The 20,975-nt window shown below is 45.8% G+C and overlaps 2 protein-coding genes across 6 annotated transcripts in view; both read left to right on the forward strand.

The window, feature by feature from the left end:
• The first annotated feature begins 11,920 nt into the window (after positions 1-11,920).
• imp4 (IMP U3 small nucleolar ribonucleoprotein 4) lies at positions 11,921-17,757 on the forward strand. The gene is made up of 9 exons (XM_061730191.1): positions 11,921-12,005; positions 13,013-13,121; positions 13,223-13,306; positions 13,382-13,491; positions 13,941-14,073; positions 14,247-14,401; positions 14,501-14,595; positions 15,159-15,232; positions 17,409-17,757. The coding sequence occupies exons 1-9, from the start codon at positions 12,003-12,005 to the stop codon at positions 17,519-17,521; spliced, it is 876 nt and encodes a 291-aa protein (XP_061586175.1). The 5' UTR covers positions 11,921-12,002; the 3' UTR covers positions 17,522-17,757.
• A 739-nt stretch (positions 17,758-18,496) lies between these two features.
• The window catches only part of araf (A-Raf proto-oncogene, serine/threonine kinase), a 30,156-nt gene continuing 27,677 nt past the window's right edge, over positions 18,497-20,975 (forward strand). For 4 of the 5 annotated variants that reach the window (XM_061729672.1, XM_061729674.1, XM_061729675.1 and 1 more), the window contains exon 1: positions 18,497-18,543. The gene's annotated coding sequence lies outside the window, so the exon portion shown is untranslated. Of the gene's footprint in view, positions 18,544-18,571; positions 18,677-20,975 lie in introns of those variants that run through there. The other variant, XM_061729673.1, reaches the window with a different exon arrangement.

Consider the following 20,975-nt stretch of genomic DNA (forward strand, 5'->3'; position numbering starts at 1 on the left):
CTTCAGGTGAGGCTCTAAAGTCCCCAGCATGTTCAGGAGTGTTCTGTTGAACCTTTCAGTGGTCCCATTTCCCTGGGGGTGGTAAGGGGTTGTGTGGGTCTTAGTGATGCCAGTGCACTTACAAAGCTCTCTCACAACAGCACTCTCGAAATTGCGCCCTTGATCTGCATGCAGCTTTGCTGGGAAACCAAAACGACAGAAGAAATTTCTCCACAACACCCTGGCCACTGTACAGGCTTTTTGGTCTTTAGTGGGGTAGGCTTGGGCGAAGCGGGAGAAGTGATCTGTAACAATGAGCACATTTTCAATACCACCCTTGGACTTCTCTAGAGTCAGAAAGTCAATACATACAAGCTCCATGGGGGCACTGCTGTGGATGCTGACCAGGGGAGCCCTGAGACCTGCTGTGGGGGTCTTCCGAAGGCAGCACCTCTCACACTGCTCACCCCAAGCCTTGATTTCCTGGAACATTCCTGGCCAGTAAAATCTCTCTCTTATCATCTGTAATGTCCTTTCAAATCCAAAGTGTCCAGAGTCGTCGTGCAGAGCAGTTTTCACTGCTGTTCGAAGCTTTTCTGGCAGTACTAGCTGCTCCACTGCACCTCTCTGGCGGTCCTGAATACGGCGATACATGATGCCATCCCTTATCACCAACCTCCTCCACTCCTTTAAGAGAAGGCAGACCTGCCTACCACCTCCGACTCTCTCACTGTGATTTGGTTTGTGGTCACGGCTTTTGAAGTGCATGACAGGGCCAATGACAGGATCTCCTCTCTGCTCTGCACGAAGTTCCTGTGTTGTCATGGAAGGGAGCGACTCCGTCCCCACACCACCATAGGGCTCGCTGGGTTCCAGAGGCAGCCTGTGGTCAGGTACCTCAGACGCTGCAATGCTCTCAACTGGGGGGCTCTCTGGCTCTGGTGTTCCACCCGACCTCACCCGCTGAGGGCAAGTTTGCAAGACCTGGGTGACCTCCTGATTAGACAGACGGGAGAGGGCATCTGCATTTGCGTTATTCCGACCCCTCCTATACTGGATATCAAAGTCAAATGCAGACAGACGAGACACCCACCGCTGGCCTGTAGCATCCAGCTTTGCCGAGGTCATCACATACTTGAGAGGGTTGTTATCAGTCTGGACAGAGAATCTGCGGCCATAGAGATGGTCATAAAACTTATCAGTCACAGCCCATTTCAGAGCAAGGAATTCCAGTTTGTGCGCAGGATATCTCGTCTCCGCTGGGCTCAAACCCCTGCTGGCAAAAGCTATGACCCTCTCAGTCCCATTCTGCACCTGAGCCAAAACAGCACCAAGTCCTCCCCCTGAGGCGTCTGTCTGGAGAACAAATGGCAGACTGTAGTCTGGGTAGCCGAGCACTGGCGCAGTCGTCAGCTTCCCTTTAAGGGACTGAAATGCCTCCTCACACTCACTCGTCCACAGGAAGGGCGTGTCTGGATTTGCACCCGATTTTCTCCCTCTCCTCTTCTTCCTGGGGTCGCCACTGGTGAGGCGATACAGTGGGGCAGCCATGGTGGAGTAGTTCTGCACATATCGCCTGTAGTATCCCGCAAATCCCAAAAACTGAAGCACTTCCCTCCGGTTGGTAGGTCGTGCCCAGTCCTTGACCCTGCAGATCTTTTCTGGGTCTGTACTAACTCCCTCAGCAGACACCAAGTGGCCCAAATACTGGACCTCCCTCCTCACAAGCTGGCACTTGGAAGGCTTTAACTTTAGGCCATGCTGCCGAAGCCGATCAAACACCAGCTGCAACCTCTCCAGGTGCTCATCAAAGGTTTTAGAGAAAATAATGAGGTCATCCAGGTAGATCAAGAGATGGGTGAAGTTTAGATCACCAAAGCAGCAGGTCATTAGTCTCTGAAAGGTGGATGGAGCATTTTGCAGCCCAAACGGCATCCTGTTAGCCTCGAATAGCCCCATAGGAGTGCTAAATGCTGTCTTGTGTCTGTCCTGCTCCGCTACTTCCACCTGCCAGTAACCAGATGTGAGGTCGAGGGTGGAGAAGTATTTTGCTTGCCCCAGAGCCTCCAGAGCCTCCTCTATCCTCGGCAGTGGAAATGCGTCCCTTGTGCCGCAGCAGTTAAGCTTCCTATAGTCTACGCACAGCCTTAGGGAGCCATCTTTTTTTGTTACAACAACCACTGGTGATGCATATGGGCTCTTACTAGGCCGGATGACACCTGCAGACTCCATCTCTGTCAACAGCCTTCTGACATCCTGCCACTGGGCGGGGGGAATTTTGCGATATGGCAGCCGAAAGGGCTTTGAGTCGACCAGCGGGATTTCATGCTGAATTGTTTTCGTGTGACCATAGTCCGTGGGATGCTGAGAAAATACACCTGTGTTTTGCTCCACCAACTGTTGAAGGAGAGAGCGCTGGTGCTCATCCTCCACTGCTGCCTCGCTGAGGTCCACAGGACAGCCTGTGACCACCTGACCAAAGCTCAGGCAAGCCTTGTCATCCTCTAACTTGTCACCTTCTTCCTGCTTCCCATCAGGAACCTCCACAGCACTTTCCACCAGGAAAGCCTTAGCGAGGTGAGTCTGTGGCTTGATTGTAATCACTCGCTGTGACAGGTTCATCACCCTGACAGGGGCACAGCCTCTTTTCACGTCGGCAAGGACCTTGGCAACAAAGAGGTCGTGGGGGAGGCGCAGGGAGGGGTGGCCTTCCATCAGGGCTGTGTAAGTCTTTCTCTGTGGGCCAGCTTTAATTTTGCAAGTTAAGTCCATTTCTTTTCCTGCAGGAATGCGAATCTTATGGCCAGTGTACACAGCTGGGCCCACCATGTCATCTATTTCACCCTGTTCTGTGCCACCAATCCCCTGTAGAGCCGAATACCACTCTGGGTGGCTGTCTTTGACCCTGTGGAGATACTGCTGGCCAAAAGTTGCTTGGAGGTGTTTTATAGAGGCCCGAATGACATTGGTCCCTATAAGTAGGGGGACCGCTGAGCGATAATCGGAATCTGGAACAACAAAAGCTGGAACAGTCTCGAACTCTTTTCCCAGCGCCTTCAGTGTAACATGTAGGACACCATAGTAGGGCACAGTCTGCCCTCCGGCACCTTCAATGGGTATTTTAGAGGGCTGAAGCTTTTGCTCCCGGAGGGCGGGGTGGTGAAGCCAGTAGCTGTGGGTGATACTGGTTACTTGAGAGCCTGAGTCTATGAGAGCTCTGCATTTTATACCATTGACATCCACCTCTCCCTCGTTCCTGGGGCCCACCAAGGACGGGCCCTCTCCTCCATCAATGTCCTCTCTGTCCAGCGATAGGGGACCTCGCTGCTGGCCCATGGTTGCCCCGGTTACCATGGGCTTTAGGTGTTTAAAGGATGGGTTGACTGATGGATGGTACCCTCTGCAGGGGTCCCTGGCTGGGGCTGAGGGTTCCAGGTTGGGTGGGAACCTGAGAAAACTGCTCTACAGACCCGGGCTATATGTCCTTGCTTTCCACACCGGTGGCATGTAACACTTGCACTCTGGGTGGGCCTTACAGGAGATGGCTGGGGTCCCGCTGGGAGGATGGGAGGTGGGGCAGAGATTCTCGATTCAAGGTGAGACAGCTTGGCCATGTGTTCCTGTTGATTGAGGGCTAACTTCCTGACCATCTCAGTCAGTTCTGATAAATCTGAGGCATGCTTTGTTTTTTCTGCTTTCACAGTTGCCTCACATGCCGGTGTGACATGGACTTGGGCATACGTTTTCTTTGGCTTCTGTTGTGACTGAAATTTTTTAGCCTCTCTCGCCAAGTTTCTTAGCTCAGCCTGCAGTTCTCTGAAGCTTAGAAGCCTGGGCTTCATTGGTGCAAGTCTCGCATAGACCTCCTCATCATTAAGCCCTCTTAGAAACTGTCTGGTGAGTTTACTGTCACGATCAGAAAAGGGTTCACCTCCTCTCTGACTTTCTTCCACAGCCCGCAATGTGGACTCTAGCGCAATAGCATAAGAACATGGAGACTCTCCTGGCCGTTGACTACGCTCGTAGAAGTCAGCTAGTGGATCCAAGAGGCTTTGTGCATCACTGTACTCTGCCCTGAGCTCCTCAAATGCCTTCTCTGGGATCTGTTCGTGGGGGGGCAGGTTAAGAATCAGTTTTCTGGCCTCACCACTTAAATGTCGCACCACAGTAGAGAAGCGGAGGTGGGCAGGAAGCTCTATTGCTTCCAGGAGATACTGCATGTCCCGTATCCAATCATCAACCAGCATCTTGCTATCAGCACTACCTGTAAACACTTGGACATTCTTGACCTGATGGGTCTGCATGAACCCACCGTATGTCATCTGGGGGGGGGCTGAGTTAGCAGTGGTGATGGCAGAGGTCTTCGGGGGTGGGTTGGATTGGTATGGGTGCCAAAGTGGGACAGAAGGAGGAGGCAGTGGCGTGGAATGTCTGAAGTCACCAGGGAGTGTGGCAGCTCGAGGGTTATTGGCCGGTGTCTGATAGTACACAGAGATAGGGGTATGAATGGGGGCTGTGTGACCGAAGGTTGCACCTGCCGCATTTAGGGGGCTGGGCGTTGTCGAGTTTGGGTCCCATGTATGGGCAGGAAGTTGGGGTATGGGGACTGTACAGTCTTGAGAATTATAGGCGGGGGCTGGTCCTGGCTGCACGTGGGGAGTTGGCCCAGCAGGAGGGGTGGTATTCATTTGGTGGAGTGTTTGAGGGGTTTGATATCTTAGCTGAGGATTGTGATAGATTGGGGTAGATTGTGAGTAGCCACTGTAGCCCTGGGGGCCAGGCTGGGTGGTCTGGGAGTAGTGGGAGGGAGATGGATGAGCCATGGTGGGCTGCGGTATGGTTTGTACATCTTGAAGGGCATGGGCTGGAGGCCCTTGGGGAGACAGGGGCGCAGGGGGCCCATGGAGGTGAGCTTGGGGTGGGCGGGAGTAGCCCGTCATAGACTGCACAGCTGAATGGGTTATCGGGGCACTTGAGGGGGGCATCACGCTTGGTGGACTGTCATCCGATAGGTATACCTGGTGTCTTGGCTCTGTGGCTGGGGGGACATCAAAGCGGGGCAAGAGGGTTTGTCTTGGGGCTGCAAAGCCTCTTTGGGTGGGCGTACTGGCTGGAGTGACACCATGTTTAGCATAGGGTCGGGGTACTGGGGGTAGTGGGGAAGGTTGTAGGCCTAGTTCAGACCCCGGGGGCTGCTGGTAGGTCTGGCGGTCTTGGATGGGGTATATCAGGTGGGGTTCAGCAAACCTGGTGTCGTGTTTGACCAACTTAGGTCTCACAGCTTGTTGCCCACTCACTGAGCCGTCCTCCACCACTATTCGCTCACTCATAGGGTTGGAATATGTATTGTGCGGGTCATGATCATGGCTTGTTGCCGGACTGTGGGCATGCTGACTGCTTGGGGCTGCGGCAGAGGGTGACACTAAACTCATTTGAGAATCTGCAAAATTAGTCGACATTTTTTTTTTTTTTTTCAATGCACACTATCTGGGGTAAATGTATAACTTTACATCAAACATGAATTAAACTCAACTATGCAGATATGGTCAAAGAAAAGAGAAAAGCTACTAGCAATGTTAGCTTGAATACTTTCCCTTTTTTTTTTTTTTCAAAATACGTAATATGACAGAATTAAACACCCCATTTGTCCTAATATAGTACAATCAAAACAGGCAATTCAGTTCTTCCCTTTTTTTTTCTTTTTTTTTTTTTTTTTTTTAACACCAAAAATACAGATAAAGCAAACACATTAAAGTTCCATTCAACACTTCAGAAGGATATATTGATGCTTTATCACAGCAAAGTCCCTGGAACAAGGGGTTGTGACTGCAGGGCACCGTCAGGCTCAGTTTACAGTCTCAGAGGGACACAATCCGGGGTCACGGCACCAAAGATGTAACCCACAGCGTTGAAGTGGAAGAATACCACCGTGGCCTCTCTACACATCCCCTGTACTCTGCGTTGTGTTTTAATGTGGTCGTCGTGGGGTGTTTTGTAGAGAGAAGGAGGCACCACACACTGGATTCGGGATTGTGGTTGAGACTGGCTTCGCTTTAATCCTTCTTCAGGTCACCTTACAGCACATGGAAGATGAACTGACTTTTAGAAATAAATCAATAAATCCCTCAAACAATAATAATGTAATTTCCCCCAAATAATATATAAAATATATAAAAAATATATAAAAATAAGGGTTACTGTCAAATTAAATTAAATACACCTTAAAAAGGACTCAATTATAAAATATGAGATACAAACTAACAGAAAAGCTGATAATGTGCTGGCCGAAATTACCATGTCTCTTAAACATCACAAAACACATCTAAAAAATATTCAAAGTCATGGCAGAACGTAGTGTACAATGTAAACAAACAGAATCATAGCACAAATTAAGTGGATGGGTGGTTTTTAGCACTGATGTTTGAGGATAATTCGGGGACCCAAAAACCATGCTTACCTTACAGCACATGGAAGATGAACTAAAAAAAATGGCGGCCCGCACGGGACGTAATTCAGAACCGCGAGAACTGAGACACCGACAGTGCAACAGCGACACCTACTGACACACTCAGACCACTGTCCTACAAGAACATGTGTAAAAATAAACCTGTGTTGACACTGTACTAGTTGTCCATGAGCAAACTATGAATGTGATGGTTATTTTCATTACTTCAGGTTTCTCACCTAGTGAGGAAAATGGTTCTGATGTTGATGATGAAGAGGCTCCTCAGACACAGACTGCCCCACCTGGACCTCACCGTATGTTGTGACATTTCATCTTTCAGTCTACACTACATTATGAGTGCCTTCAGTGTAAATATCACGCAACAAGTTGTTATACTGTCTACTATCCATTTTTTTGTGTTTACTATTTTTTTCTCTGTACATTACACATTTTTCTACATTTTATATTGCTCTTTTTTTATTATTTAGCTATTTACTGGTTATTTCTATTTTATTTTTTTACATAAACCGTTGAGCGTGTGTGTGTTTGGCTGCTGCACGATTTAATTTCTCCTCTGGGAGATCAATAAAGTCTTCTATTCTATTCTATTCTACTTAACCTTATAACTAATCTGTTTGAATGCAATTTGAATGTTATATTCTTGCTCATATGTTATAAAATTATGCAACAATGCATTGATACATTGTAACAGTTAGCCTCACACTGATGGACTTTTGATTTTGATGATTATTTGCAGATCTCTCCCAGTCCAGAGCAGCAGGTCCAACAGTCTCATCTGAAGGTATTTCCTGAGACCTGCAAGGTAACAGGAACAGGTGCTTCCAGAGAGACTGGTACCAACAGTATCCATGGCTGGAATATTCCCAGAGCCAAGACACATCAACTGTGCAGTGCAATACAAAAGCAAGTGCTTATTGGGAACCTCTTATTGTTCTTGACTTTAAAAGTTTATAGAAGAGTGTGTTGTTGTACATAGTGTATTCTTATCATATTGTGTTTGACTTATTTATCATTTATTTAAATCAATATTCAAAGGAATCATTACTTTTGACCTGTATCATTTTTTTAATGATTATACATTATACCTGGATATAATGTATAATCACAAAGCCTACCATGGATAAAGTTAAATCAAGGACCGTAACGTCGCCCGGATCGGCGTCACCGGGGTCCCGCCCTGGAGCCAGGCCTGGGGTTGGGGCTCGTAGGCGAGCGCCTGGTGGCCGGGTCTTTGCCCGTGGAACCCGGCCGGGCTCAGCCCGAAACGGCGACGCGGGTTCGCCTTCCCATAGGCCCACCACCCGCAGGAAGGACCATGGCAGGCCGGTGCATTGTGGACTGGGTAGCAGTCGTGGCGGGGTGCCTCGACGACCCCTGTCACCTCGCTGGGGGGGAAGAAGCCGGAGCTTGTGCGTGAGGTTGAGAGATACCGGCTAGAGATAGTCGGGCTCACCTCCACACATAGCTTGGGCTCTGGAACCCAGCTCCTTGAAAGGGGCTGGACCCTCCACTACTCTGGAGTTGCCCATGGTGAGAGGCGGCGGGCTGGTGTGGGCTTGTTAATAGCCCCCCAGCTCAGCCGCCATGTGTTGGAGTTCACCCCGGTGAACGAGAGGGTCGCTTCCCTGCGCCTTCGGGTCGGGAAAAGGTCTCTCACTGTTGTTTGTGCCTACGGGCCGAACAGCAGTGCGGAGTACCCGGCCTTCTTGGGGTCCCTGGGAGGAGTACTTGATGGTGCTCCAACTGGGGACTCCATTGTTCTACTGGGGGACTTCAACGCTCACGTGGGTAATGACAGTGATACCTGGAGAGGCGTGATTGGGAGGAACGGCCTCCCCGATCTGAACCCGAGCGGTGTTTTGTTGTTGGACTTCTGTGCGAGTCACAGTTTGTCCATCACGAACACCATGTTCAGGCATAAGGGTGTCCATCAGTGCACGTGGCACCAGGACACCCTAGGCCGGAGGTCAATGATCGACTTTGTTGTCGTTTCATCTGGCCTTCGGCCGCATGTCTTGGACACTCGGGTGAAGAGAGGGGCTGAGCTGTCAACTGATCACCACCTGGTGGTGAGTTGGATGCGCTGGCGGAGGGAGAGGTTGGACAGACCGGGCAGACCCAAACGGATTGTGAGGGTCTGTTGGGAACGTCTGGCTGAGCCCTCTGTCAGGGACATCTTCAACTCCCACCTCCGGGAGAGCTTCTCTCGGATCCCGGGGGAGGCGGGGGACATCGAGTCCGAGTGGACCATGTTCTCTGCCTCCATTGTCAACGCGGCGGCTCGAAGCTGTGGACGCAAGGTCTCCGGTGCCTGTCGTGGCGGCAATCCTAGAACCCGGTGGTGGACACCGGAAGTACAGGATGCCGTCAGACTGAAGAAGGAGTCCTACCGGGCTATGTTGGCCGGTGGGACTCCTGACGCAGTAGATAGGTACCGGCAGGCCAAGCGGGCCGCGGCTCGGGCAGTCTTGGAGGCAAAAACTCGGGTCTGGGAGGAGTTCGGGGAGGCCATGGAGGAGGACTTTCGGTCGGCCTCGAGGAAATTCTGGAGGACCGTTCGGCGCCTCAGAAGGGGGAAGCAGTACTCTGCCGGCACTGTTTACGGTGTGGGTGGGGAGCTGTTGACCTCGACTGGGGACATTGTCGGACGGTGGAAGGAATACTTTGAGGATCTCCTTAACCCGACTGACATGCCTTCCACTGAGGAAGCAGAGGGTTGGGGCTCGGAGGCGTGCTCATCCATCACCCAAGCCGAGGTCACTGAGGTGGTTCGTAAGCTCCTCAGTGGCCGGGCACCGGGGGTGGATGAGATTCGCCCTGAGTACCTCAAGTCTCTGGATGTCGTAGGGCTGTCTTGGCTGACACGCCTCTGCGACATTGCATGGAGGAAGGGGACAGTACCGCTGGGGTGGCAAACCGGGGTGGTGGTCCCTCTGTTTGAAAAAGGGGGACCGGAGAGTGTGTTCCAACTACAGGGGGATCACACTTCTCAGCCTCCCGGGGAAAGTCTACGCCAGGGTACTGGAGAGGAGATCACGGCCGATAGTCGAACCTCGGATTCAGGAGGAACAATGCAGTTTTCGTCCCGGTCGTGGAACACTGGACCAGCTCTATACCCTCCGCAGGGTGCTCGAGGGTTCATGGGAATTTGCCCAACCAGTCTACATGTGTTTTGTGGATCTGGAGAAGGCATTTGACCGTGTCCCCCACTGTGGGGGGTGCTGAGTGAGTATGGAGTCCGGGGCCCTCTACTGAGGGCTGTCCGGTCTCTGTATGATCGAAGCAGGAGTCTGGTTCGCATTGCCGGCAGTAAGTCAGACTTGTTCCCAGTGCATGTTGGACTCCGGCAGGGCTGCCCTTTGTCACCGGTCCTGTTCATAATTTTTATGGACAGGATTTCTAGGCGCAGCCAGGGACCGGAGGGGATCCGGTTTGGGAACCTCAGGATTTCATCTCTGCTTTTTGCAGATGATGTTGTCCTGTTGGCTTCATCAGACCGGGACCTCCAGCATGTGCTGGGGCGGTTTGCGGCCGAGTGCGACGCGGCAGGGATGAGAATCAGCACCTCCAAGACCGAGGCCATGGTTCTCGACCGGAAAAGGGTGGCGTGCCTTCTCGGGGTGGGTGGAGAAGTCCTGCCTCAGGTGGAGGAGTTCAAGTATCTCGGGATCTTGTTCACGAGTGAGGGAACAATGGAGCGTGAGATTGACAGGCGGATCGGTGCAGCGTCCGCAGTAATGCGGTCGATGTACTGGACCGTCGTGGTGAAGAGGGAGCTGAGTCGAAAGGCGAAGCTCTCGATTTACCGGTCAATCTACGCCCCTACCCTCACCTATGGTCATGAACTTTGGGTAGTGACCGAAAGGACAAGATCGCGGATACAAGCGGCCGAGATGAGTTTCCTCCGCAGGGTGGCTGGACGCTCCCTTAGAGATAGGGTGAGGAGTTCGGTCACCCGGGAGGAGCTCGGAATCGAGCCGCTACTCCTCCACATTGAGAGGAGTCAGCTGAGGTGGCTTGGGCATCTGTACCGGATGCCTCCTGGACGCCTCCCTAGGGAGGTGTTCCAGGCATGTCCCACCTGGAGGAGACCCCGGGGAAGACCCAGGACACGCTGGAGAGACTATGTCTCTCGGCTGGCCTGGGAACGCCTCGGACTCCCCCCGGAAGAGCTGGAGGAAGTGTCTGGGGTGAGGGAAGTCTGGGCATCCCTGCTGAGGCTGCTGCCCCCGCGACCCGGTAACGGATGAAGCGGGAGAAGATGAGTGAGTGAGTGAGACATTATACCTGATATTATCGGCACATTGATTTTGTTAAGGACTTTAATGTTCTACGAGATGAGAATGGCTCTGAAAATGTGTAACTACCATAATAGGTTGAAATGGAACAGGAATGGGAAAACTGTCAAATGTCAAAACAACAGTTTTGCTAACATGAGTTCTAGAATTCAATTATTATACATATATGTAGATGTTGATGCAAAGCAATGCGATATTTACACATTTTGATCACATGCCATTCATAAAGGTTCTCCCGGTATGGCCACCCCAGTCTGGCTCTGTGTCCCATCTTGGCCACCCCAGTAAAAATGTCCTGGATACGTCACTGCAGTCAGCTGGACGTTCATTTGTTCCTATGGAATCATCTCCAGCAGGTGTGTGAAAGTCCATCCATGGTTTACTATTTAATCTGGGACCAGGCTGTGGATCTACAGACCTCCTCACACATTTACTTACTCCAGCTTTAACAAAGACACAAGACTTTACCAACACAACCGAATGTGGAACTAACTGGCCTGAAGGGGGGTGCTATAATTAAAAATATATCTGAAAAACACATCCAAATAAAGCAACGGTTATGTGCATCTTGAGTATTTAATATTATGCTGGATTCAATAGTGTACGTTTTTTTATTCGTGTGACTGCCTTTTTGTGATTCCAAAAAGACTCAAAACCGTCCTCCCGTCCGACAAACTGATATTTAGTATGTAAAAACTACCCAAAACTTCGTGGTCATACACTTCTGACCTCCTGTGGTCAGAAGTTGTATTGCTATTGAGGTGCAAGAAAGAATCCTACTTCCAGATTCTTCATAATTTCATCTCATCAAAAGGCTAATAACATTTTTTTAAACTGTCTCAAAGTTATAGGCCTAAGACAATTAAAGGCTGTTAAAGGCTGTGTGAACAATATTTTCTGATAATTCTATATTAAAAAATAATTTGGACTATATATATATATATATATATATATATATATATATATATTTATATATATATATATATATATATATATATATATATATATATATACCATATATATCCATGTATTATGGATCTATACCGATAGTTGTCAAGCCAGGGTAAAAGCATAACACCATCTGTCCAGCAGGGGGCGCTAGTGCGTCGAACATCTGTTGTCCAACCGCACTGACGTCAGACAAGAAGAAGAAAACAGCCAGTATTGAGCTCCGTGATTGGCTCCGTGAGCAGCCAATGAGGGAAGCGTTTGTTCACAAGACTCTGCAGTCCATGTGAGCGACATTAGCAGCTGGAAACATGGTGAGTTGAGACAAATGTAAACAGTTTTGTGGGTTTTAGGCGATATAGATGATAAATGTGCGCAGGAGACATACTTGTTTAACGACAGCGTGGCCTGAGAGCCTTGTGATCTTTGTTTTCTCTCATTAAAGGTTCACAGAGCTAGCTGGTGGGAGACTTGCTGGTGTTTTACACGCCAGCAAGTCTCCAAGATTGTGTTTAGAAGATGATTTAAACAGTTATTTCTTGGGATGAGTTTGTAAATAAATCAAAAAAGTAGAAACTAGTTCAGATTCAGATCCTAAACTTTTTCAAAAGACCCTACTCGGCTAAACACCGTTTATTAATTTACAAGGATCACAAGTGAGAATGTGACCTTATGAGCCTTTATCCTGACTGGAAACGTCTTGGTTGAGACCGTTTTTTAACTGGTATCATGAAAGTATGATTAATTTCTGTCTTAACTTAGCTCCATGGGGTTCAGGTAGTGACAATTAAAAGTATCAATCATATCACATACAGGACTGTCTCAGAACATTAGAATATTGTGATAAGTTCTTTATTTTCTGTAATGCAATTTAAAAAAAAAAAAAAAAATGTCATACATTCTGGATTCATTACAAATCAACTGAAATATTGCAAGCTTTTATTATTTTAATATTGCTGATCATGGTTTACAGTTTAAGATTAAGATTCCCAGAATATTCTATTTTTTTTAGATAGGATATTTGAGTTTTCTTAAGCTATTTTTGTAATTGCATTACAGAAAATCACAATATTCTAACTTTCTGAGACAGTCCTGTATCTTACTGAGTAATTAACATGATTGAAAGTAGAGGTACATATGTGAAGCACGCGTAAAAATTGGACGTTTGGATGCAAATTCTGACTTGACATATTGATGCTTTCCCTTGTAAAGCAGCCAAAATCATTTGTTGTTGACCTTTTTTTTATTAGAAAGGCAGGATTATGGTATAACAAGGCTGTGTCTTTGTTTTAAGCAACTTTTGTATATTCTTATGATGTAGCTTCGTCGAGAAGTGAGACTGAGGCGGGAGTATCTGTACAGGAAGGCACACGAGGACCGGCTCCGTACAATAGAAGACAAGAAACAGACCCTGAAGGGCGCACTTGATGGTAAACTGGCAAAACCTTTACATTCAAGTTCTCTTACTGCATATTGTGTTGTAAGTGCTTTGCACTGTAAGTAACACTTGCTGGCTTTTTCTCACTTGCAGAAAATCGTCTCATCCCAACTGAGGTGCGCAAAGACGCCCTGCAGCTGCAGAAACTGCTGGAGTATGACGATGAAGGGGCAGAAGGCGAGTGTCTGTTAATCCCCCTGGCATCAGGAATAATCTAATTCTGTCTAACCATCAGTTATTTTGTGCGCGCAGGAGTCAGCTCTCACATGGACGATGAATATAAATGGGCTGGAGTGGAAGATCCCAAGCTCATGGTTACAACGTCCAGAGACCCGAGTTCAAGACTAAAAATGTTCACGAAGGTCTGTCACCTTTCTCTGGGTTGCATTTTAAAGTCAGATTAAGAGTATTAAGATCTGTACACGAAAGAGAGCATCATATAAGTCGCTGTATTATATTTATTTTGATATTAATAATGTCGCTTACTGGAAAATATTATTTCCCTTTGGGGATTAATAAAGTATCATTGAACTGAATTTAGTCCAGATTTAAGCATACACATGCTTATATCAGATCACGTGGAGCCCAAGACATTTCCTACACGAGTAAATAATTAAATTTTATTAAATGGATCTATTCTTTTATGAGAGAAAATGGATAGATTGATTTTATTGTAGCAATCTAAATGCTGAGCTTCTGAGGTCTCTTTAAGGGTGAATTAATAAATACAGAACGGAGAGCTCACTCGTTCCTGTCTGTTTGAAAATGAAGGTTTAGAAGAGCGAGCAGAGAGTAAATTCCTGTCTTCCAGGAGGTGAAGCTGATGTTTCCTGGAGCCCAGCGCATGAACAGAGGAAACCACGAGATAGCCGCGCTGGTGCGGGCCTGCAAAGCCAACAACGTCACAGACCTCGTCATCGTTCATGAGACAAGAGGACAGCCAGGTGTGCTTACTCTGTCTATATTTTAGATTTATTTTTGAGATATCTGTGGTATTTTCCCGATTTATTCCAGGATGTTGCTTGAAAGTGTGAACTCTTATGTGTCTAACTCGTCTGTCTACCCATGTATGTTTGTTCTTCTGTCCGTTTCTGATGTCGTTCTTTTGTATTCCCAGACGGCCTGGTGGTTTGTCACTTGCCATTCGGGCCCACAGCTTATTTCACACTTTACAATGTGGTCATGAGGCACGATGTTCCCGACATCGGCACCATGTCCGAGGCCTACCCCCACCTCATCTTCCACAATTTCACGTCTCGGCTCGGCAGGAGGGTGAGTTTACAAGAGCACGCCCACACGTGCTCACGGGCCAGTGATCTTCTCTGCCAACACTCGGCTTCTGCATACCGCTAATTACTTCTTCTTGCACAGGTTTCAAATATCCTCAAGTATCTCTTTCCAGTACCAAAGGATGAGAGTCGACGTGTGATCACATTCGCCAATCAAGAAGACTACATTTCTTTCAGGTGAGTGCAAAAACACCTGCTTGTTCTAGTTCAGGGGTCAGCAACCTGCGGCTCTTTAGCGCCGCCCTAGTGGCTCGCTGGAGCTTTTTCAAAAATGTTTCACCTTTTTTTTTTTTCCCCTTTTTTTTTCTTCTTTTTTTAGAAATGTTTTCCCTTTTTTTCCTTCTTTTTTTCTATTTTTTTCTCATTTTTTCTATTTTTTTTCCTTTTTTTTTCTTTTTTTTCTCTTTTCTTTTTCCTCTTTTTCCCTTTTTTAATCTCGCCATTTCGACTTTTCTCAACATTTTGACTTTTTTTCTCGACATTTCCACTTTTTTCTCGAAGTGCATAATGAAAAAAAAAGTCTTCCCCCAGTTCTAACTAATATAGAAACATGCAGCATGTGTTGTCTTCATGCTAAGACTTATACAAGGCTTTTCATTTTTTGCGGCTCCAGACATATTTGTTTTTTGTATTTTTGGTCCAATATGGCTCTAAAACATTTTGGGTTGCCGACCCCTGGTCTAGTTGTTCTCAGGCGCAGCGTTTGTTGTGCTAAAAACCAATGTTTTCTTTTTAAACAGACACCACACTTACAAGAAAACGGACCACAAGAACGTGGAGCTGACAGAAGTAGGACCACGGTTCGAAATGAAATGTAAGCAATAAGCATGCATGTATAGTTTTTGTCTTGTTTGTTTTTCCCCTCCCTCTCTTTCTTTAGTCATTCACCCAGCTCAAAGATTCTCCCTTGAAATAAGGGCCATAATCAACTGGGGAGGCTCTGAAGTGGCAGTCGTCAGACAAACGGAGGAGCAACTGTAGACGTGTTAAGATAACCAAATATATAGCTCACCATTTAACAAGATGGAGGACGGGTACTGCGTAAGGAGATGAAGCGAGCAAGGTTGGATTCCAACGCATGGATTTCCAGTGACGTGAAAGTGGCTCTAGTTTAACCTGGGAATGTCGCCAGGTTGAAATCATGACCAAATCGCAAGTGAAAGGTCTCTGTGGATGTTGAATAAACGTTGAAAGTGCTGAATAGATACACACCCGAGATAGACTATGACATGAGTATATCAGAAGATTCAGTCAGCAAAGTTTCACAAAAATATTTTACGGAACAATGTGAGCAATGTGCATGTTTTGGACTCGTGTAAAAAGCTTTAGAGCGCCTGACAGCTGCACCACACAAACTACAACATTGACAGTATGTTGTTTTGCATTGAACAGACCATAGAAAAATAATACCTTTTATGCTGCATTTTATGTCGTTTGGATTGCAATTGAAATTACGTTTTCTACTTAGTTTTTTCAATTCAATGTTATTTATATAGCGTCTAATACAACAAAAGTTGTCTCTAGGCGCAGCTTCTGAAGCTCCGGCCTGCAAACATGCACAAAAGAGAAAAAAGGGGGCCAGCACAAGAAACTATGGGAACGATGGACAAAATTGATGGCTATGAGATATTTATAATAAATAAAAATGGAAAAGGAGAAGAGAAAAAGGGTGATGTTCACCGCCCAGTGGATCATGTCGGTGCCCCCCTGCAGCATAAGCCTATAGCAGCATATCTACCACGGAGCTATGTTTGAGACTAACTATTAGTCTTGCGCTATAGCTGCAACTATAGAACAAGAACCTTTTCACTCTCAAAAACTGCCCTTTTTAGGTGTCGGGACTTGGGAGGTTGGTGAATTTTATGCTAAAGTATCATTTAAATGACACATTTTTACACCATGGTGCAGGAGAAAGCCGGAGTTAAATTCAGTGATGATCACTGGTCCAGGTTGTGTGTCACCTATAAGTTTCATGAGTTGACAGTCTCTAAAAAATAAGAATAAAAACCTGGCCTGGCTTTATTGAGCAGGCTTTTTAGCATCTCTCTGAAACTGGGTACGTTCTGGTTACGGTAATTGTGATTTTAACATTGTTGAGCGTGGACTGGTGCAAAATTCTTTCTTTAATTGAATTCATCAGATGTCCCTTTTTCTATATGCATTTTAGTTTCCATGGTGATGTAAACTAGTGGTAAACCCCCTTTGAGACCAAAAATAATGAGACAAGCCTAAAATGACCAGACTAAGCTACATATTGCTCCATAGTACCGCCCCAGGCCTATGTGAACGTTTGTAGTCCCACAAGAGCTAATGAAAAAGTCGTTATCACGGTAGTTTTTAACAGGACAGAAGAGTTGTTTCTCTTCTGAACCTTTTATGTTCTTAGATTGGTAGTTAAAATAACTGTAAGGAACTGTCTTTTTTTTTTTTTTTGTCTTAATGCCATTTTAGCACTATAATCACACTAGATATATTTATAACCTATTGTACTGCGTAGAAAACTTTGGCTCCAAGTCAATATATTTGGCTCATTCAATTCAAAAATAATTAATTTCTCCCCAAAGGAAGATTAATAGTCAAATGTAACCCAATGTTATCCAATATAAATGTGTATGTATGTATATATATTTATTTTTTCTTCTGCGGGCAAACACGTTAATGTCAGGCATAGCATGCTTTCAATTGTGAGAAAGACTTCAAATGTGAATATTGTTTAATGCAATGCATGGAATGGATGTGGGATGGCCCCTCGATGTCCACAAACATGGTGAATATGCAACTAGGCATCCACACCCACAGATGCAACTGTTGAATAGCAGTCCACTGTACTGATCATGATTCATGAAGGTGTTAATCAGGGAAATAGATTTTTTTTTCTAATAGTAATCCATAATGATAATTTATTATCATAATGATATGATAATCTAGTGATTTCACTTTTTTTATGTCATTCTCTGTGGTTCATTATTGAATGTTTTCTTCTTTCTTAGTGTACATGATCAAACTGGGCACCCTGGAGAATGAGAGCACTGCAGATGTGGAGTGGCGCCACCATGCATACACACACACGGCAAAGAAGAGGAGGTTCCTCAGTGTGCAATAAGAAAAACAATAAAGGAATACATAAAGCATAAACCACACATTTTATATTGCACCATGTCTGAATTTGTAAGGTTTATTTAAGTCTGACAAATTAGAGAGTGGAATTGCATCATATCCTTTTATAAGTAACAGTACTGTTTGAGTAAATTGGGGCTTTTATTTTGACATCCCTACATGCAAGACCCATACTGTATTACATATCCCAAGATGTTTTGTAATAAAGATCAGAACTACTAATTTGCGTTGGTTTTTTTTCCATCTACCTAAAATCATACTTTGCTGTGAACCACTAATTTTTTGAGGGGGGCGGGACGTACTTAATATTAACTGACTTGTTCTCATAAGTCTAAATAGAAATTACAATATATATATATATATAAATATATTATTTAACATTTGCAAAAAGTACAATGATTACAAATCCTCACATTATGCAATTTCAAGTTGAATTATAACATATAAAGAGTATAACTCAAATAAAAAAAAAACAAAACAAAAAGCACAACACATTATAAACAGCCAGGGAGGATGAAATTATAACAGAAAGCCAAAACATTTACATGCATTTATGGTTTTGATTGCTTTTGAATTAATAGAAAACAGTAGAGCCCAGATACTGATTGAGTTCACAATGAAAAGTAAAAAAAGAGGGTTTACACATATCACTCCAAAAAAGTTTGAACAATGGGGCACAGCCAGAATAAGTGGGTATCATTGTTTCCCAATTTGCAAAGAAATTACAATATATTCTGCTCAACGCAAACCAAAAATTACATGACAAGTTGCAACCAGCAACCACCTCTCATGGCTCAAGGCTGGTATTTGTCCAATTACGCAGCGTAGCTACGCGAATCAGCCTATCAGGCTGCAGAACCAGCCAGAGCGACGGGAACATCAGCCAATCAGGATGGAGAATCCGCCAACGAGGGACAGAGAATAAGCCAATCAGGACGGAGGCTTTGGCGTCTTCCTCAAACTTCTTCTGACAGATCAACTGCAGAGAGTTCAAGATGGCGGCTACAGGTGAGCGCTCAACTTATCCAAACTCCTCGAAAACACCGGGGAGCACGGAGAACGGGACGTCGGTTCAACGGGCGCACAGCGAGGACTGGTTCGCGTTGTCTTAAGCGTTGTCAAGTGGTAAACCGGTGTTGCGGTGAGAAGACGGTGTTTGAGCAGAAGTGTCTAGACCCAACAGGTCGGCTATCGTTAGCTCAGGCAGAGCGGGTCTCTACGCGGCTCTCGGGGGTTTAAAGGTTGTTTAACTGTCGGATCCAGCCAGTGCCCGGCTCGCTGGCTCGGGGGGGGCAGCTGAGGGCAGGTTTTCTGCGCTTTATTAACTTTTCATCGCGGGGATTAAATGTTGCCATTGTCTCCTTTTTTATCTCTTTGGGAAAGACATTAAGGCTGATTTAGGGTTCCGCGTTACACCGACGCAGAGTACGGTGCGCGTCGCCGCGTACCTTACGCCGTAGGCTCTGCGTCGACTCAACGCAGTACCATAAATCAGGCTTTAGAAGTGACGGCTAGTTAGGGCCGCGAGGCCTCGGGATCTGCGGGGATTTCTGCGGGATCTGCGGGACCTCAGGTCCCAGATCAAGCTGCTCATTACACCCGCCAACCACACGGCTGGGAGGCAACTTTGCTTTAATTTAAGTAGAGTAAAAGTAAATGTAAGCCAGGCAAACAGATAAATACTCACCAACCATGCTGGAGATTGTGTAACCACATGGATCCAGATCACACACATATTTTGGAAATGTATGAATGTACACTGGGGGAATGTTCACTCAGTTCTCTGCAATGTACTGGGATATGCAGTACTCGAGTTGTAAAACACCTGCAGGAATGACATAGCAGCAGTTAAATGCAGCCTTCTGTAAGCTTTAAATATCCACTGGGCTTACATCAAAACACAACAATAAAAAACAGTTTTCTGAACTTATCAATATGACTCTGTCTTTCACAGGATAAGTAAAATGGATCACTGCAAAAACTCAAAATCTTAAGAATATTTGTCTTATTTCTAGTTAAAATGTCTCATTTTAGTAAAAAAATCTTATTACACTTAAAACAAGACTCATCACTCGAAAAAAACAACACTTTTCACCTGTTTCAAGTAGATTTTCACTTAAAATAAGTAGAAAAATCTACCAGTGGAACAAGATTTTTTTGCTTGTAATAAGAAGATAAATCTTGTCCCACTGGCAGATTTTCCTACTTATTTCAAGTGAATTTTTTCTTGAAACCGGTGAAAATTGTCAAATAAGTTATTTTTCTGGTATTATTTTTTTTCTGGTCATGACTCTAAATGTTGAAATAGCAGTAAAACCACATTCATTGATGAAATGACATAAGGGATGGAAAGGGGGGATGATTTGGACCGTTTTTATTTCAGGGGGGATGCCATCCATCCCCCCTCAACTCCAGTACTGGGTATATGTTGGAGACGGATATCTGGTCAAGATTCTCCTTGTGGCTGGGAAAACTGGCTCAAGTCTGATTCCCCCCCAGTAACAAACAATGGATGTCAATTATAGATGATATACTGATGATGGAACATCTCACATATAAGTTGAAATGAAAGATCTCTTTGTAATGAACTGGGGGAAAATGGTTGTCATATAAGGAAAGAAGTGACTCTACATAACTGTGCACAGGCTCTCTGCAATCTTTCTGAATGGTTATGTTTTTTTTTTTTGTATCAATTTGTTTTATCCTCTTTAAGGTGCGGGTATGGTTCTGCGTCACACACACGCAGAGCACACGGCGCACCCGTGACGCCGTCACGAATCGTTCAGAGTTCTCCGTCTCTCCATTTGGTCGCGGTGCAGTACCCCCCGCGGCCACTAGTTAGCGATCTTTTTCTGAATGGTTTATCCGACTTTTTCCGGTCACAGTAAATCAAAGAAATAAGGACAACTATTGTGCAAAAAACAAAAAAAATCACATATAAACGAAGAAAAAAGCCCTGGAAGTTCACTACTGATTCAAACCGGAAACCGGAAATGCTTCGCTTTCAAACGAACCAATCACAGCCCTCTCGGTCTGCGTGTGGACGGCGTCTCCTCGACGCGTAGTTACAATTTTCGGGAGGTGCACGTCACTGACGGCGCATGTGACGGCGTGTTCTCTGCGTGTACAGAAACCACACGCCGTAGACACGGCGTCGTTTTGACGCAGAAGCATAATTCAGCCTTTAGTATCATAATTATTGCTATTATTTTCTATTTGACAGTTTCTTTCCTGATCCGTAGATCTGAGGAATTCGTCTTAAATATGTTTGTTAACATTGATAATTGAAGTAAATAAAAATTGATTAAAAAAAAAAAGTATGCCAGGCCTGTCTAAATCCTAGCGAGGGGCATGTGCGATACATTAGTTTTATTTGCTGCTCTCATACCCAAGTGTAAGTTATTGCCATTAACCGCTATGTACCAATATCGTCTGTATCT

This window comes from Cololabis saira, chromosome 9 (assembly GCF_033807715.1).
Source record: "Cololabis saira isolate AMF1-May2022 chromosome 9, fColSai1.1, whole genome shotgun sequence".
Taxonomy (NCBI): domain Eukaryota; kingdom Metazoa; phylum Chordata; class Actinopteri; order Beloniformes; family Belonidae; genus Cololabis; species Cololabis saira.

Excerpts from the sequence above, each read along its gene's own strand:
- imp4 (XM_061730191.1), top strand. Across the intron at positions 13,307-13,381 it reads TGACGATGAAGGGGCAGAAG|GAGTCAGCTCTCACATGGAC; the intron begins GCGAGTGTCTGT and ends TTGTGCGCGCAG. Across the intron at positions 13,492-13,940 it reads GACTAAAAATGTTCACGAAG|GAGGTGAAGCTGATGTTTCC; the intron begins GTCTGTCACCTT and ends CCTGTCTTCCAG.